At 41.8% G+C, this 19,599-nt stretch overlaps 1 protein-coding gene across 3 annotated transcripts in view; it reads left to right on the top strand.

Moving 5' to 3' along the window:
* The window catches only part of ARMC2 (armadillo repeat containing 2), a 106,582-nt gene that overhangs the window by 63,667 nt on the left and 23,316 nt on the right, over window positions 1–19,599 (top strand). For all 3 annotated transcript variants that reach the window (XM_034765910.1, XM_034765908.1, XM_034765909.1), the window contains 2 exons: window positions 5,897–6,042; window positions 11,142–11,241. In XM_034765910.1, coding sequence (XP_034621801.1) covers window positions 5,897–6,042; window positions 11,142–11,241 — 246 coding nt within the window. The remainder of the gene's footprint in view (window positions 1–5,896; window positions 6,043–11,141; window positions 11,242–19,599) is intronic.

Genomic DNA, 19,599 nt, shown 5'->3' with positions numbered 1-19,599 from the left:
GTTTTCCTACCCCAAATACAGCAAGCAGATAATACTATGGATGTGAGTAAGAATTACTGCAATTAAACATCTAACCCTGTGCTCTCGGCCCCTGCCTGACCAGCTGTGGCCCCAGCCTCCACCCCATTACCCTTGTCTGTGTCCCCCCTTTTGGAGACATGGCTCTGCTTCCAGCCCCAGCTCTGGGATGTGGGGGGTGGACAATAGGAGGGGGCTGGCTTTCAGCACCCCCACTATTAAAATTTCCAGCACCACTGGTTCTCAATGAATCTACCGCATATATATATTATCTTTGTCAAGTGCCTTTATTAACAACAAAACCAGCCAGTCTTATGTGTAAAACTAAAGCCTACTTTTTTGTTTAACTTTTTACATAATATTTTTTAATGTATTTGCAAATTAGTAACTATACCATCCGAAAAGGCAGTTTGTTAGGAGGCTGGGAGTCAGAATGATTTCTGTTCCCAGTTTAGATCCTGTGATCTTGGATAACCATTTATGAGTATGAAAGGAGGGCTAGATTTGGAGAGAAATTGCAAAAGGTGAGGAAATAAAGAATGATGTACCAGTTCCCAGAACCATCCAGTGACTTCAACTGGCATTGTTTTTTGGGAGGGGGGAGGTAGAGCAAGCCTCTGAATATTTTGGAATGGTAAAGCTACTTTATTTTTTCCCCCTTAGAAATGTAATTTTTTCTGCTATTAGCATTCCCTACATGATTTGCTTACATCACTGTTCTTGATGCATTAAAATATGTGATTTCTGATTCTGAGTTGGAATGAATTACTCAGTCGTCATAGAGAAATATTGTCTGTAAGCTTTCCGTGTTTTCAGGCACTGACAATACAGAATTTTTTTCCTATGATGCACACCCAGAGAATAATAAATGACATTAAGTGCTTGCAGCAATGGATGTAGCGGTAAACCAAATATTCAATGATAGATACAAACATTGTAGATGCAGTGAGAAGTCCTTTCAGAAGTACAGAATCTGGTGAAATCCACAGTGAACTAGAGGCGATAGAAGGGAAATGCATCAAATTACCCACAATGATCAGTGTGGCTAGTGACTGCACTTTGTTAGCTGGTGACTTAAATATGTGGATTTATGAAGCCAGATTCTCTCGCATTGACTGTGTTATGGTATGTCACCAAATGATGCTATTATATACATAGTCTTCATACACAGGATTTTTTTCTTTTTAGCATGCAAAAAAGTTTTTAGTCTTTGAAGAAATTAGCTTTGTTCTGCAATGGTCCTTTGACTGAAGCTCAAAATATAATTTTATAAAATGCCTGTAACCATAATATTTACTTGTACTTTGGAATTTTATGTAGTGGTTATAGCAGAGGTCTGTGACTTAAGACAACTTCTGACCCAGCTAACCTATTCTTACTCTACCTATTGCTCCGTTGTATAAAATAGATATGCTACTACTTACCTCATCTAGGTATTGTGAGGTTTTACTAATTAAAATATGTAAATACTCCCAAGATTCTTGAATGAAAAGCATTTACAGAAGTGCTTGTTTTTTCCCTTCATAAATTCATAGTATATGTTTCAGTGTGAGTTCACCGTTACTGAAAATCTGCAGTCTATCAGCTTTGTCTCACTTGCCAGGTTGAGGAAAGTGGCAAGCAGGCACTACATTCTTATGATTTGTGAAGCCAAATTGTATGCACCCCTGCATAAATCATATCTTTGTGAAATATTTATAGCATTTCTTCCATTGCCTGTGTTACCTCTGGGTAGCCAGTTCTCAACTGAGACATTTAATTTGCAATCTTCAACTCTTTGTAATGTAGGTTAACAGATTTCATAGGGAACAGTTTGGTTTATTTTTCTAGGCATATGTGTTTCCAATTATTACTAAATTCCATCAGGTGTGACAGTTATATGCATACTCAGTTTTACTTTGCTTTTTTGCTGACCACTTTCTAGTTGTCTTGGACTTGTAGTCCTGCCTTGATGGAGTTCACTCCTGGGTGAACAGCATTTCCTAAAATGATTCACCAAGACAGAATTGTTAGAGAGTATCTCTCTCTGAAGACTGTTGCACATTGCGTTGCATATTATCCAATGATGCTGAGCCTTTGTTGGTTATGTGTAAGAGTCTTTGGCTAGGTAAGGACCCTTCTCTTTCTGTGGCTTATACTTCCTTTTCTCATCTATGAAGTATAACTAGAATTGAGTGGATGTTATCCTAGATTGGTCCTGGATTTGTCTGTGTGTTGGAGTTGTGGGTTTTTTTTGTTTGTTTGTTTTGTTTAAACAACCCCTAAGCTATAGCACTTTATTTGGTGGCATGCTTGAGAACTTTGCACAGAAACCATTCAGTGTGAATTCTGCCACCAGAATTTTAATTCACACTTAATTGACTCAGTATTTTGTTTTATTTTCAAGTAATTTGGTCAGTACTGCGTTTAGTTCGAAATGTCATGATTTATGAAGGAGTGCTTAATTTGAAACCGGTGTATATGAGTTTTCTCAGTACAGCACCATTAATTGCTTGGTATCATTGGGTTTTCCAAAATATGGGATAAAAGCTGATGGATCCCATACTACAATTAGTTTTCACTCAGAATTTGGTGTGAACCTCATGATTCTGAAATATAAACCCTTTTAAATCTACACTCAATTCTTCCCTCTGTAACATTCCTTTAATTCGTTTCCCTCTGTTTAGGTTGTTTTGTTGTAAAGCATCTTGAGATGCATTTGTACCCTGTGACTTTTCCTTGTATTTTATATGCAATATCATAGTATCTTTTTTACACTGCATATTTTTTTTTGCCTTATTTACTTTTTTAAAAAGAAAACTGGAAGAAATGTGGGATATAAAGGTTAATCTAAGGAAACTATTTAAGGAATGAATATTGCAGGAAATAAAAACTGAAAATGTAATTCACTCAAAGAAAAATGACAAAAAATGTATCAGAAAAGATAATCAGAAAATGGGTCAAAGACAAGGAAGGCCACAGAATGGCAGATGATTCGGCCAAGAAACTTGTATAAGATGTTTAGCGATCTCTGCTCACAATCTGGAGAAAGAACAGGAATAATAAAAGCGAAGAACAGTGATGAACTTCCAAACATATGTCGGGAGCAAATCAAGAGCTGTGATAAGCACATTTGTATTTCTTAAAATGTCCAGAGCACAGTGTAAAATTTGAATACAGTACTTTGAATTGAACTCGCTACTATTTGAATAAATTTCACAGACTCAGTATAGGCAACAAAAGCAATTATCTTATTGTTCCTATGATCGTAACTAAAACCAGGAATTAGTAACGCTGAGGGAAAATAGCATTAGAAATGTGGAAGAATTGTTCCAAAATCTAAGCTAAATGGTAAGACTATAATAACTTGAGAGGAATAACATTCTGTATAATTTTTCCATTTGAATTGACTGCTACCAGTATATGTAGGCAGTGCCAAACTCTATTATGTTACTGGGGTAAATCCAGGGTAACTTTCTCTGAGACATAACTGTTTTACCCCACAGTAAATGAGAGCAGATTTTGGCTTTATGGTAGTATGCAAATAGTAAGTTAGATCCAAATTTGGTCTATTAGGTGTTTATTATAATAATAAAAATGAATAATAAATTATATTCACAAGTCCCCCAAGGAGGCAGGGAAGTATTATTAAACTTAATTTTACAGATAGGGAAATTGAGGTATAGAGACATTAAGTGACTTGCCCAAGGTCACATTCAGCTAGTAAATCTGTGACCAGGTAGAAGTTTAAACCCTTTCTACACAATTACATTAGTGTTCACCAATACTGCTATGTACTACCACTATATATGCAGTGCTTTATTAAGAATTTTTTAATTCTGCATAAATGTGTTTTCTCAGAGGTTAGTTCTTTTCTAAAACTGACTCTAAACATGGCATCAGCATGTTATACATTGAAAGTTTTTCCTTTTCTTTTTTCTTTAAATAATAAGATTCACTGAAGAGTACACACTGTGAGTGCAACGGTTGTGTGTGTTATGAAGGTTTATAGCTTTTATTCTCTTTGGTAGCAGCATAAAATCCGATTTGATTTGATATGACAATAAAATGTTTGTTTAAAACAATTCAGTAGGTAGAAGCTGCTCAGACAACTGCTTATCCTGTTTTCTTTATTTTTCCATAAAGTATATAGTTCATATTGCTGAACAGACTGTTCCGTTTAATGAGAAGGTATTATATGTCTAGAGATTTGCTGACTGAAACCATGTTAAATAGATAGTCTTTGTGTCTTTTTAGCATATATGCAACTTTAAAAACTCATTTTAGAATAAGGAAAATCTGATTTCTTCCTGTATTTGCTTTAGTATTAATGACCTGAATTTGAAATTTGCAGTACATCTCTATTCAAATAAACAATTATGCATAGTCGCCTATATGGCCCTAGTATTTTAATACTCTTATCTCAGAAGAGAATCAGACAAAGATCAGTTCACTCTATTTTCATTGCTAGAAACTGTATAGTATTTTATGATCTAAGCTCTTAAAAATAGATTTGTATCACCTGAAAATATTTTGGCTTCTCCCATAAACTGAAGACCCAGACTGTGTTTGGCTTTTGTGCTTTTGGATGCAGATTGTGTCCTGCCTCTTACATTTTAACTCTTTAATCTTTACATCAAACAGATTGTGTTTTTTTTAATTTACTGTTCACCAATTCATTTTAATTTGCTGCTAAAACTGTTACATGCAGTTGCTACCAAAATATAATTACGTATTGAGTGGGGGCTATATTAATTTGCTCTTGATCAAATAGGACACCTCCAGAAGATCCAGATGTGGATTTCCACAATACATCATAAATTCTGTGTCTAATAAATATGTAAAGTATCCATAAGTAGTCTACATATGTATCAAATAGGCAACTTTGGCTCAGGCTTAAAACTGTTTGTATCAGTGTGTGCGCATGCAAATTTTTAAAACCTTTTTTTAGGGGGAATGTAATTTGTTGCAGTACCTCCTTGGACTGTGTTTTTTCTCAGTTATCTCATTTTTAAGCCAGAGTAGACAAGTTCAGTACTTTATAAGGGGGACTTCCAAGGAAAACATACAATAAGGCTAAATTACAGTCTGAGTAATTGTGTGTTGCCTAAAATCCCACTTCCTGCCCTAACCTGTCATGTAGTCTTAGTGTGCATTTCTTAAGTGATTGCTGCATTTCGTTCAAATTGGCTGCATTTTATTGGAGTACGAAATTATTCTGGTATGTACAGTGAGTGAGGCAAGCAAGATTTGGCCAAGAGATTGTAAAAATCATGATAAAATGACATTAAGAATGTTGATTATTAAATAGTGCAGAAAATATCACAAGCTAATAATGCTAAGTGCCTGACTTAAAATGGGATTAAACATTAAGGGGTCTGTTGTTCTTTATGGGAACACGCTTGTGTGGGGCACAAGCTGAAGTATGGGGCAGTGCTGAGCCTCATCACTCCAGTGGGAGCTCTGAGAAGCATTGTACAAAGGCCCTGAGAACCCTCCAGTGTGGAAAAATAAATGACCACTGCTGTACAGCACTGTGTGGCATGCACTTCCTTCTAAGACTAACCAGCACTACTAAGTTATGTAGGAGGGGTCAATGGCATGTCCCCACTCCCCCCTTGCACCCACAGTGGATAATCTAGCCTTTAAAAGAAAAAAGTTGCATGAGAGGCACAAGACCAATATTGATCTTTTTTTAAAACATTTATTTTAATCTATGTAATTTAATGTCATACACGTCCTAACCTCTGATGCTTACTCCATACGTGCTTGTAGAAGTCCTAACCGCTTTATTGTTATCAGAGTGCCAATTCCCAAGATGGTTAAGGTGACGTGAACTTACTTAAATTTTCAAAAGCACATGGAATTCATAATAGGCAACTATATATTCTCTCTACAGCTGACAGCTACTTTGCGAAACTTGGTTGATTTACCTCTTTCAAGATGCCAGCTCCTGTGTAGTGGTGCAGTTTCAGCGCTCTGGGTGGTGCTGGAGCAGCGTATGAATGATAAGGATATATGTACCAATATTGTCAGGATATTCAGGTATGTATGCAACACTGTTTCGATCATCAAAACCCCCCAGTCTCTTGAGGTCTGATCCTGCGCCCATTGAAGTCAATAGTAGCTCCTTCATTGACTTTACAGGGGGCTGTGTTGAGCAGTTGAATTTGAAGACAGACATTCATTAAATTGCTTGTGAAAAGTCAAGGAAAATATTGTATTTTTATAACTTGTTCTATATTAATAGTCATAAAACTATTTATTGTGGCTAAGGCTAAGATTTTGTCATGGTTATTTTTAGTAAAAGTCATAAGCAATAAACAAAAATTCACAGAAGCTGTGACCTGTCTGTGACTTTTGCTGCTGTGGCTCCATGGTTTCCCCCACCACTGTAGTGGCTGGGAGCTGTGGGGTTTCCCCTCTGACCATGGAAGATGCAGGGCCCCCCCCCCCCCTCCACTCACGGCGGCTGGGAGCTGCAGAGTGACCATATTTCCCAAAGAGAAAACGGGGCATCCCCAGCCGCTCACCCAAGGGGTTCCTCTCCCCTTCTGCGAGGCTGTCGCCTGTTGCTGGAACCCTGAGAAGGGCCCCCTCAGGAGTCTGTCACCTGTCACTGGAACCTTGCAGGGGACACCCTGTCACTGTACCCCTGCCAGGGCCCCAATGGCTGCCAGCTCCAGAGTCCCGCATGTCACGGAGGTTTCTGGAAGTCCTGGATTCCATGACTTCCATGACATAAATGTAGCCTTAACCCATGGCCTTACAAACATGGATTTATTTTCCTTTTTACAAATGTTTAATCAAAAAATGTTTTGTAAATCTATGTGGGCCAAATTTAGATTTTATTGTTTAGGATGTAATTTCCTATCCTTTAAAAAGAAATAAACTGTTTTATTGTTTATAGTAATTTATTTTAATATTTGTTTTTAAAATGGACAAAAGTTATCTTCTGGTGTTTACAACTCAAACCTTACAGCAGGTATTAGATTTGCATATGCACAAAAATATGTGAGACGCAGGGACGTTATTACTTCAGCCATCACAGAGCACTCTAAGGGCAGGTCTTCACTACGGGGGGGGATCGATTTAAGATACGCAAATTCAGCTACGTATCGGAGCTGACTTACCCCGCTGTGAGGATGGCGGCAAAATCGACCTCCGCGGCTCCCCGTCGACGGCGCTTACTCCCACCTCCTCTGGTGGAGTAAGAGCGTCGATTCGGGGATCAATTGTCGCGTCCCGACGAGACGCGATAATTCGATCCCCGAGAGATCGATTTCTACCTGCCGATTCAGGTGGGTAGTGTAGACCTAGTCTAAGAGGTTAGGTGTGGGAGATGGGGCCCTCCTTGTGCAGATGAAGGACTTCTGGTTAGTTTCCCCAGAAGAATCTCGTTGTTGCCCAGTGAACTCATTGGCCATTCCCCAAGAAGATGTGGTGCTTACTAGGGAAATCCGTCAGAGTGGGTCACCTCTAGGGTATGTCTACACTTCAGAGTAAGTCCAAGGTTCAAACTCCGGTTCAAGCCTAACTCCCCTTCCATCTTCATACAAATCATGCTAACCCAAGACTTGGACACAGGGTCCCAGGACCCCATGGTGGTGAAGGGTCTGAATTTAAGTTAATCTGGGACCAGGGATTCAAGTCCTGTTGCTTTGCAATGTAGATGCAGCCCCACTGAACTTGTGTTCTGGGAGTCTGCCAAAAGCTTCCCACAGTCCCACTGCCAACTTTGTCCTCTGAACAGTCAAGTTTGTTGAACACAAGTTTTCCCACACTGCACTATGTGTGCAGTGAACAAAGGGCTAGAGCAGTCACATTTTGGGAGGGCACTAGAAAGTCTGGAATATGGGTCTTTGGAATTGGGCTCACATAATGCAGTGTAGATGCTGATGCCCAATTGGGACCCAGGGTTCAACAATTCCTAAGCTAGTGTTACAAATGAGTGTAGACACTCAAGCCGTAGGTCAGGGGTCGGCAACCTCTGGCACGCAGCTCGCCAGGATAAGCACCCCAGTGGGCCGGGCCAGTTTATCTGCCGCGTTGGCAGGTTCAGCCGATCGCGGCTCCCACTGGCTGCGGTTTGCTGTTCCAGGCCAGTGGGGACGGCAGGAAGCCGCGGCCAGCACATCCCTCGGCCCGCGCCACTTCCTGCAGCCCCCTGCCGTAGGTCAACCTCTGGCACCCTGGCGAGCTGCGTGCCAGAGGTTGCCGACCCCTGCTGTAGGTCAACGAACCAAGGGACTCCAAACTCAAGTTCCACTGGGCCTATGTTGCAGTGTAGATATATCCCTAGAAAGTATTTTGTAGTATGTATGAGTAGCCCTTGGGGCCTCATCTTCACTAGGAAATGAAGATGTGCTCTTAACTCAAGTTAGCTAACTCTTGGTAAAATCCTAGTGAAGACAGCATAGTTTGTATTTTTGACCCAAGTTAGCAGGTTGAGTGGCTTGTGTGAAAACTACAATCTGCCTTGTCTTTATTAGGATTTTACCTCAAATTGAGAACCCCTCAGTGAAGACAAGGCATTGAAGAGTTCCCCGTGTCCCAGCATAAATCTGGGCAGGGTTGATTGCAATATTGCAAATGCTGAATGGGGTAGTAATTTGAGAATTTTGCAGGAGCTGGATAATAGGGTGGTGAGGAATTTTCAGGGAGTGGAAAGGATGTAGGCACGAGTAATTCGGAGTTTAGTTTTGAATTTAAAGTTTGCCTTTGCCTCTGTGCTGCTGTGATAAGTTCCTCTTGCTGTTGGCTGCAAGATTTACTGAAAAGCATTGTTTCCATTGACTTAATTGCTCACTCCTATTCCCAACAACTGTCCAGCCCCTGCTTTCTACCTGGCAAAGGCACCAAGTTCTAAAGGGAGCATGCCACATAGAGCAACTGCTTCTCAGTTCTGCCCTGGTTTCCTCTCCAGCCTTTAAAACAGGCAGAGCGTGATTCTTTTATGGTTTGTGCAGGGTAGTTTCCATAGGCTTCCTGGGCAGGGAAAGCACAAAACACTTCTCAGTCCTAGTTCCGTATCAGTTTGCTCCTCTCTGTCTGTGTAATCTGGTCTCCAAAGATGAGTCAGTTCTGGGGTTTTGGTATGTTTTCTGTACATTTACTTCTTTCAGGGAGAGGTTGTTTTCTTTGTAGACTGGCAGGTTGCCAAGGCTGAGAAGACAGGAACATTTCCTAGATTACATCTGTGATTCAGTATAGATCAGGGGTGAGCAAACTTGTTGGCCCGAGGACCACATCTGAGTATAGAAATTGTATGGCAGGCCATGAATGCTTATGAAATTGGGGTTGGGGTGTGCGAGGGGGAGAGGGCTCTGGCTGGGGGTGCGGGCTCCAGGGTGGGGCCAGAAGTGAGTTCAGGGTGCGGGAGGGGGCTCTGGGCTGGGGCAGAGGGGGTGGAGTGTGTGTGTGTGTGTGTGTGTGTGGAGGGTGAGGGCTCCAGCTAGGGGTGCGGGCTCTGGGGTGGGGCTGGGGATGAGGAGTTTGGGGTGTAGGAGGGTACTTCAGGCTGGGACTGAGGGGTTCGGAGGGCAGGAAGGGGATCATGGCTGGGGCAGAGGGTTGGTGCATGGAGGTTGTGTGTGTTTGTTTGTGTGTGGGGGGGATCCGGCTCTGGGGTGGGGCTAGGGATGAGGAGTTTGGGGTGCAGGAAGGTGCTCTGGGCTGGGATTGAGGGGTTTGGAGGGTGAGAGATGGATCAGGACTGGGACAAGGGATTGGGGGGAAAGGAGGGTGGCTAAGGGGTGCAGCCTTCGGGTGGCGCTTACCTCAAGTGGCTCCTGGAAGCAGCGGCATGTCCCCCAGCCACAGGCGCTGCCCCGGCCTCAGGCGCTGCAGCTCCCATTGGCTGCAGTTCCCGGCCAATGGGAGCTGCAAGGGTGGCGCTTGGGGCGGGAGCAGAGTGCAGAGCAGAGCCCCTGGCTGCCCCTAAGCATAGGAGCTGGAGCGGGGACATGATGCTGCTTCCGGGAGCCATGCAGAGCAGCCCCGGACCTGAGCGCCGGAGCAGGGCAAGCCCCAGACCCCGCTCCCCAGTGTGAGCTTGAGGGCCGGAATCCGGCCCGCAGGCCATAGTTTGCCCATCCCTGGTATAGATGCAGAAATAGAGTTGTCTTGTATAGATTTTCTTAATTCTTCAGCTATTTTCTTTAAATTTGGTAATTACAGAACCTGATTCCTCTCCTATTACCTGGATGCTCTGGTGGTATGAAACAGCTATAAAACCAAATTAACCAGCTACCTGGAAATTGCATAAGTAGCATAGGACAAAGAACTAAATGCTGTTCTCTGTTTCCTCTAACATTATTATAGTCTTACCATTTATCTTTTCCCAGTGTGTAACATAAAATTTAGCTAGGTTCTTTGTACAGAATTCGTGGTTTTAAATCTGTTTTGATTATTCATTTGTCTGGGCCCATAAATCATAACTTCTTGTAATCCTACTTGATTCTGCAGACCTTTTCAGGTACAATATTAACTGGAAGTAAAGGCTTAGCCAGTTAACCATATAGCAGTGATAGCTGTAGGCCAAAGTGTGGCCTCGCTCCTCTTTGAACCATTAGGGTGATGGTACAGAGATATAGCAGCCTGAGGAGCTATAACATTGGGTCAGATGCAGGAAGAGAATGCCTTGAAGAGTATTGGGAGGAGTATTCCTCATCCCTGCTGGTTAAAGAATAGCACCGATGGAATTCTATTGGGCACTTGCGGGCATGCAGAAGAAATGAAGTCCTGTTCTTGACTTCACCTGGCATCCCATGCTGTCTTGAGACTAAAGGCTTCTGCTTAGTGCTTAAGGAATACTATTAGTGTTGGCATTCGTGCCTGGGCTAGGCACATGGGTTGAGGAAGGCTCCCCATGCCTTCTCCTGTCCCTCATTGTACTGGCATAGAAAAATCTAGAATTTTGTTCATTGTTTGTGTTACACATACACAATAGTTGTTACTATAAATTCATCAGAGTTCAGTGTCATTCTCTTATGTAACTGGCTGCCTGTATCTATAGTAGCATTTCTAGCATTTCATTCTGTATGTTGGAAAATGTTACTTTGACAGTAGAATAAAAATATTTTATTTTGCAGAAGAAATAAAATGCTGTCATTTATATATATTTTATTTTTGTATGTTTATAGCAAACTTTCTTCCTACAATGACTGCTGTGCAGCTCTGGCAGCCTGCTCCAGATGTTATGTCTTATTTTTAGCCCTTCTAAACAAACACCAAAAGAAGCAGGTCAGTATTTTCATCTCCTGCTTTTTATATTTTAATCCTCTGTGTCTCTGTTATTGTATGTGTGTAAGCCCATTTTCAGTGACCTACTTTCATGCACATTTACAAGGTAATAATTTAAAACAGTTGACAGCATTTCTATATTAAGGAAATGGAATCATTTAGATTAAGAGGGCAACACAGAGGACAGACAGTTGATTAACTTGTCTATCCTTAGCGCACACATAAGCTATCCTCTGAATACTTATATTTTTTCCAAGGTTTTAAGTAGTAGTAATGTTTTTTAAAAAGCAAGTGGTTTATCAAATAGCAAAAGTTTTTCTATATTTAAAATTGCTTAACTTTGGGAACCCTCACATTTCAATTGTGGAAAATGCTACAACTTCTTTTTATTAAATATCCAAACAAGCTATCTAAGGGTACATCTACGCTGCAATAAAAAACCCTGAGGCACTGAGTCTCAGGCTACATCTACACTACAGGGGGGGGTCGATTTAAGATACGCAAATTCAGCTACGCAAATAGCGTAGCTGAATTCGACGTATCGCAGCCGACTTACCCCGCTGTAGGGACGGCGGCAAAATCGACCTCTGCGGCTTCCCGTCGACGGCGCTTACTCCCACCTCCGCTGGTGGAGTAAGAGCGTCGATTCGGGGATCGATGTCGCGTCCCGATGGGACGGGATAAATCGATCCCCGAGAGGTCGATTTCTACCCGCCGATTCCGGCGGGTAGTGTAGACCCAGCCTCAGACCTTAGGCTCACATTGATTGGGCTGAGGGCTAAAAATTGCAGTATAAATATTTGGGCTTGGGATGGAGCCTGGGCTCTGGGACCCGAGACCCTCCTGCCTTGTGGGGTTTCAGAACCAAGGCCTCAGCCCAAACCTGAACATCTACACTGACATTTTTAGCACCACAGTCAGCCCCTCAAGCCTGAATCAACTGACCCGAGCCAGCCGCAGCCACACCATGGGTCTTGTATTACAATGTAAACATACCCCCAAGTATGGATTCTTATTATGCCTGAAAAATATACAGTGCCTTCTACCAAAGCAACCCAAAATTATTTGAAACATATAGCTAGAAATAAAAGTATTTGGGAATTTTCATATCTGAAAGATTGGCTAGAATTATGAGAGTATCCTGTTTATACGCTGTAATAAATAACTGGTTCATAATTAAGCACAAAATGTTTGTTGCCTGAGAACGCTGAGATTTTTAACCTGTCATATTTCTACTTTTAATAAATGGTTCTCATCCCATAGATTAGCTTTGTTTTTGCATGTTAAGCACCATCTCTTCTTTATCAAAATATCACTTAGTAAGCAAATTAAATGTTTATTAAAACAAGTTTATTACTGTGTTGTGATGATTTTGTGTATGTGTTCAGAGTAATTTTTCCTTACAATGATTCTTATACACAAACCCAGAGCTATTTGTACTAGTGTAGTGCTGACAGACCCCAGTCATTGGGATCGAACCTGGGGACTCTGGAGCTAAATGCATGATCATCTACTGCATGAGCTAAAAGCCACATGGCCCTTAGCTAAGGCTGTAGCAGACTCATTAATCTCTAAGTGGTCTCGGTGCCACTAGAGGGGATGGAGCACCACACCTAGGAGGTGTGTGGGTTACACTAAGTTACTGAAGGCCTGTGCTGGCAGATAGGGGGTCTGAATGATCTAACATCAATTTCCTCTCTAATATTTATAGTATTATAAACATTAGAGCTGTGAGGGTGCATGCAAGTTTATGAAGTGCAGGTGGCATCACTACAATGTATAATACTGAGAGTTAGTGGGTTTATATATCATCTTTTATCTGTTTAAAAGACAAACAATCTCACAATCTAGCAAAAACTGTCCGTGGGAGGACGAGCAATGAGAGTACCAATGGAGCATTCAAAATAATGAGGCAGGCTTCAAAAAAACCATAAGATTGTCTTAAACTTGTGAGATTTTTTTTTTTAAACATATTTTGTTTTTTGTCTCTTGGTTTCTGGGGCTCTGGCATATACCTGGGTTGGAGTATCTAGTTTTTCTCTGCAACCATAAGAGCTAGAAACTTACTTCCAAAAAAAAAAAAAAAAAAAAAAAAGGTGAGAGTCATTCTCAAACAAGTAATCAAATATTTTCAAGGAGCTGTGACTTTAAGAAAAACACTAAATGTCACGATGACTCGTGATTAAAAATGTCAGAGCTGGAAACACCGCAGTTATTGAGCCTGCTGAGCAGCTTCTCCTTATCACTTGACTGCTCTGAGAAGATAGGGAGGGTTTGTTAGGAGAGTTAAGTTGCCAAGATTCACATAACTACATGTGTTGTCATCTCACATAAGAAGGGAAATGTGTGAGTTGGCAAGATGGATCTTCAGGGGTGGGCAGGGGAGCTCAGCAGTCCCATTTTTAGATACATAACTGACCTGGCTCTCCTTGGTGCCTTCTCCACAGCTGTTTTTGGAGAGTGTTGGAGAGCCTTTGTTGGCTCTGTACCTCTCAAATGTCATGCACAAAGGGCTGCCATGGATGCTTATCTTGGGACCCACTATCCTGTATGTTGTGCCATGTGTACTTTTCCCCAAGCTCCCAGCTGTCATTAGTGTTCGAGGCTGTTTCTCACCTTTTCTTCAGAGCTATTTGGAAAGGCAGATGAGCACAGTTCCTACGCTCAAGCTCCCCTACCTTTCACATGTACTTCTTGAGCTGCAGCTATGTGAAGCATAGCTTTCTCCTCCTGCTGAGCTTGCTGATGATGGTGATGTCATTAGCCACAGGGAGGCCCTCTTTTAAAACAGGAAGAAAGCATATAAATGGGGTGATGATTTCCATACAATGACGTGTGTGAGTATATGTGTAAATATAATTAGAGACTAATTTTGATCTTACATATTTTCCCCCCTCCCCCTTCCAGTTGAAATTACTGGGTTGTCATTACGAATAGTTTCAGGTTGGCCAAAATGGCATTTGTTAGTAAACAAACTATACGTCCAAAAAAATTTGCCCAGGTCTAGTTTTAATATTCACTTTCTAGAGAGGCACTGTCACAGATACTCGACTATCTGTCCCTGGACTCCTGACTGCTCTCTCTGCATGCACCCCTCCAGATGACAGGGCTCCTCCTTTCACCTGTCTCAGAGTGGAATCTCACAATTCTCCCGCTCTTAGACCAGATCCCTGGGCTACAGTGTCCTGTGAGTACTTAGCAGGGCTGACTGTGATCAGACCCTGCAGGTCTCTCCTTTGGGGATGTGACCGGCGGTTAATGCACAGTGACCAGAGAGCCTTCTCCAAATCAAGGTGTTGCTTAATTTTAACAGTAGGAACACAGCTCCCTGTAACAGAGAGAGGGTTTGAACACTCAAAGCTGCTCATAGGCCTGTTTCACTTACTACCGCCTGAATGGTAACCAAGTAGTCCAACTTAGTCAGACCCTCTTGCAGGGTCTGTCTTGTTTCCCTCTGCTCTACTCTGCTTGAGCAACTCCTGACAACTACCCCATCCCGGATCTCTAGAATCACTTTTTAACTGTTTAGTGTCCTTTTGATTTTAGGTTCCAGCCTTGGTAGGACAACTGTGGAACTCTTAGCTGGAGCCTGTAAGTGGGATCTTTACAGTTAAATACTCTGTCATAGCATCAGAGTTTAAGGCCAGAAGGCACCACCAGATCATCTAGTCTGACCTCCTGGATATCACAGGCCACCAATATCACCCAGCACCCATACACTAAACCCAACAACCAAAATTAGACCAAAGTATGACAGTGCTCAGGAGACTAGATTATTATGTAGTATAGACAGAGAACAGGAGGGACTCAGGTGGACCTGTGCCCATGGCTCCACAATGGCAGGGAAATGATTAAGTCCTGCATCTTGACAGGGGGTTAGACTAGATGACCCTTGCGGTCCCTTCCAACACCATGATTCTAAGTAAGAGGTACTCAGATAATCCTGGCAAGTGACCCACACCCACACACTGCAGAGGAAGGTGAAACCCCCCCCAAGGTCACTGCCAATCTGACCTGGGGGGAAATTCCTTTCCATCCTTACACATGGTGATCTGTTAGATCCTGAGTATGTAAGCAAGAACCAGCAAGCCAAGCATCTGAGAGGAAGAGAATGCCACGTCAGAGCCCGAACTCTGGCCCTCCTTGTCCAATGTCCCTGTCCCTCCCTGTCTTGTCTCCTGATGTATTTGTCAGGAGCTTGCTTATCTGCACTCATTGTCTGGTCTTCCTGGCTGTTTTTCTAACCACCTGCTATTAAACTGAACTAAGCTATGCATTCAACTCCCATTATGGCTACCCAGTATCTATTCCTTACAACAGACAACCATATAAAATGTATAGTATTCCTAGATTAATACAAGCAGTCCCATGTTCTTCACAAGGGTTATTAATGCCACAACTGAATTTATAAAAGTGCGTATCCAATACCCTGAGACCATTATTGACATCTCCTCTGCTTTGAGACATCTCAATCTTACAAGATACTGACTTTTTTAATCTATTTCTGTTACTTTGTCTTCAGCTGTTGTTTTTTTTCACTGAGTTTCAATAGCTGTATATGGATTTTCTATTTTTAAAATTATTTTGGGTTAACGTAACTTTTTCTCCTTGAGCCATATGTTTTGTCATTTTAGGCTTTTTGTTTAAGCGCCCTTTTTTAATACAGTAGTGACAGAGATCCTTCAAAAACATAAATTTATGTTAACGCCCCACCACAGCACACCAGTTTAAAGAGTGATTATGGTGATTGGTCATTACAGAGCCAAGAACTCTTAATATTTTCTCCTGGGGTGTGTGTGGGTGTGTAAATATTATTCTAGAGATATAACAGATACAGTATGATAAATAACTCCTGTTTGATTCTCTTTTATTATTAACTTTTGCTTAGAGAAAAGATCTTTCTTGGACAAATGTTCTGAAAAATCCCAAGGGAATTTTCATGGTGATTTAATCTAAACAGCCACAGAGGGTCAGCCTTTCCCTACAGTATGATGGCTGATACTATGCCTGGCTAACAACATGCATAACTTCAAATATTTAAATTGTGATAGTTTGATTTTTCTCCAAAGAGATGTTGTAATAGAAAGATTCAAAACATATGCTTTAGACCAGGGATTCTCAATCTTTTTCTTTCGGACTGCCCCCTCCTCCTCCCCAACATGCTATAAAAACTCCATGGCCCACCTGTGCCACAACAACTGTTTTTCTGCATATAAAAGCCAGGGCCAGTGTTAAGGGGTAGCAATCAGGTCAGTTGCCTGGGGCTCATGCCACAGAGGGCCCTGCGAAGCTAAGTTGCTCAGGCTTCAGCCCTGGGTGACGTGGCTTGGAGCCCGGGTTTCAGCCCTAGGTGTTGGAGCTTCAGCTTTCTGCCCTGGGTCTCAGCAAATGTAATGCTGGCTCTGCTTGGCAGATCCCCTGAAGCCGCTTGTGCCCCCCTCCCCAGGGGCCCCTGGACTCTCCCTGTTTGAGAACTACTGCTTTAGGTACATGACTGGCTCAATATTCAATGAGAATATGTAGTGCTCAAAGATACGATCCAAACTGTCTCACCAGCTGGTGTCCCATACCTACGTGTAATTCAGGTACAATGGTTGGTAACTGCTTTAACTAAGAGGGCCATATTATCGTTAGTAACTGCTGTAGCTAAGAGGGTGAATGCAACTGTTGGAGTATTTGCATAAATATAAGGGAAGTGTATATGTACTCGTCTGTATATGGTATTGGCAAGACCATTACTGGAATACTGTGTCCATACTTCAATAAGTATGCTGAAAAATTGGAATGGGTTCAGAAAAGAACTACAAGAATGATTACAGATCTGGAAAACATGTCATAATGAGAAGCTCAAGCTATTTAGTTCATTGAAGAGAAAGTTCAGAGATGACTTTTCTGATAGTAGGCAACTCTTTAATCTAGCCGAAAAGGCATAATGAGAGCCAGTGATCGGAAATGGAAGTTAGACAAGTTCAGGCTAGAAATAAGGTGTTCATTTTTAAGTGCAACAATAATGTTCATTTTGGGTCACTGATTATTTCTGGTTTTGTCCTTGAATTTTCATTTCTGGTATGTCACTTCAAGATGTGTCCTGAATGTGTTGGGAAAAGTTCCCTCACAGCCTGACATGACTGCTGTTTGTTTGCCTCTGGGCAGACTGTCAGGTCCACACTCGTATCTTCTTTCAGAGAATACTTTGCAAAGCAGAAGGTCAGATTTATTCGTGCTGGCAAAGTGAAGAGTAAGTTTACCCCACTTTTTATCTTTTAATGGTCAAAAGGGGTCATATACCCAGCAAATAAAATTTCAACAACTTGAACTGTGTTGTTGGAGGGGGGAACCCCTTGTGATTGGCTGCTTCCCCACTTTCTGCCTTCTGGGGTGTAAGTAGTCAGTCAGGGCTTCTGCAAGAATCAGCAAAGCTCTTCCCCCCTCCTCCCCAAGAGCCAAAACCCTTCCCACAGGAGGGGATGGGGGAGAAGAAAAATCCTATCATCTATCTATAGGTAGCTCCATTCCTATTCGCCCATCTCCTCTGAGCAATGGGACGGTTCCTCTGCCTCTCTTTCCTCCCCTGTCTGTGTGTGTGTGTGTGTCTCTCTCTCTCTCTCTCTCTTACTTACTGAAACACCGTGCCTGAGAAGGGGGAGCGAGGACCCTGCTGCAGCCTCCACACCAGCCCTGGGAGAGATGGGGCGTGAAAGAGCTGCAGAGGTGTGGCAGAACTGATGTGGAGACTGGAGGGGGTGCAATTGATGGGCAACAGGCAGATATTATGTTGCTTTCATTTTTGTAGAATATTATAGACTGTCCACTTTTTTCAGAACCACTTTGAGTTATTACTTGTATTGCAGGAGGGATTCACCCCTGTGGAGGACTGGCAGAATTACCACCACCCTCCATCAGGATTTGTACTAGAAGAGGAAGAGCAAACTTAGTTTAAAGCCAGGAACACAATAGAGCCCTGTGGTGGAATCTGCATTATTGGCTTGATACATTTTTCCCCTCAGAGCCTGATACAGATGTCCAACAAACCAAAAACTGGGCTTAGTCTCATGTCTGGTGATAGCACATCACATACTCCAGACAGAAAAAAAGTATTGGGTCACTTGATAAAACATATTTAGGTCAAGGTTATTTAGCCACTTTGCTTTCCCCTTTCTGCTTAATAAATCTGAACTTTTGAGGATTTTTCATCATGAATTTCAGAAAAATGGCTTATGAAGTTTAGCATTACCAGTCATCTTTAACCACCAAAATCTAATATAGCTATTCTTTTTAGTTTCTAATGTAAATCTCTCTAAAATTCTGGGGGTCAGCAAATACAAATACTAACCTTTGTTGTAAGTACAATGTAAGGGATAGACTTTTAGACTTAACTGGACAAAAATATTTGTCCATCTAAATGGACAAATGTGCATTATTGTTATTGTCAGCAATTTCAAAATTAAGAGTTAATGAGTATATGCACACTGTGCTTTTGCTCTTCCAACTGCATGTTCATATTTGGTGCTAGTACACAATTACATATGTGATTGTCTGTCTATTAAATTGAACAAGAAAGAACTCATGGTATTCAGTCATCCCTTCCTGGAACTTAGAGAAAAGGAACATAGTTTAAGAACATAAGAATGGCCATACTGAGTCTGACCAATGGTCCATCTAGCCCAGTATCCTGTCTTCCAACAGTGGCCCGTGCTAAGTGCTTCAGAGGAATGAACAGAACAGGCAATCATCAAGTGATCCATCCCCTGTTGTCCACTCCCAGCTTCTGGCAAACAGAGGCTAGGGACACTCAGAGTATGGGGTTGCATCCCTGTCCATCTTGGCTTATAGCCATTGATGGACCTATCCTTCAGGAACTTATCTAGTTCTTTTTTGAACCCTGTTATAGTTTTGGCCTTCACAACATGCCCTGGCAATGAGTTCCACAGGTTGACTGTGCGTTATGTGAAGAAGTACTTCAAAGTACCTTTTGTTTGTTTTAAACCTGCTTATCAATTTCATTGGGTGACCCCTAGTTTTGTGCGATTTGAAGGAGTAAATAACATTTACTTATTAACTTTCTCCAGACCATTCATGATTTTATAGACTTCTCTCATATCCCCCCTTAGGTCCCACTCTTCTGGAATTTTTGGAATTCATTTATACAAATTATTTTATTTGGTATCAAATATAGACTGCAAATCAGATTTGGGTTCATTTTAGGGACAGGATCCAAATTCTTAAGAAATAGGTCACCCATCCTTAGTCTAGCTCCTAACAGAGATCAAATAAAGTTTGTCAAATCAATAGCTTTGAAAAACCTGCTCAATTTAAAAAGAGTGCTTCAATACAAACAAATTATAGTGTTCCTCTGTC

Source organism: Trachemys scripta, chromosome 3 (assembly GCF_013100865.1).
Source record: "Trachemys scripta elegans isolate TJP31775 chromosome 3, CAS_Tse_1.0, whole genome shotgun sequence".
NCBI classification, from domain to species: domain Eukaryota; kingdom Metazoa; phylum Chordata; order Testudines; family Emydidae; genus Trachemys; species Trachemys scripta.
This window is presented reverse-complemented; position numbering and strand designations above follow the sequence as displayed.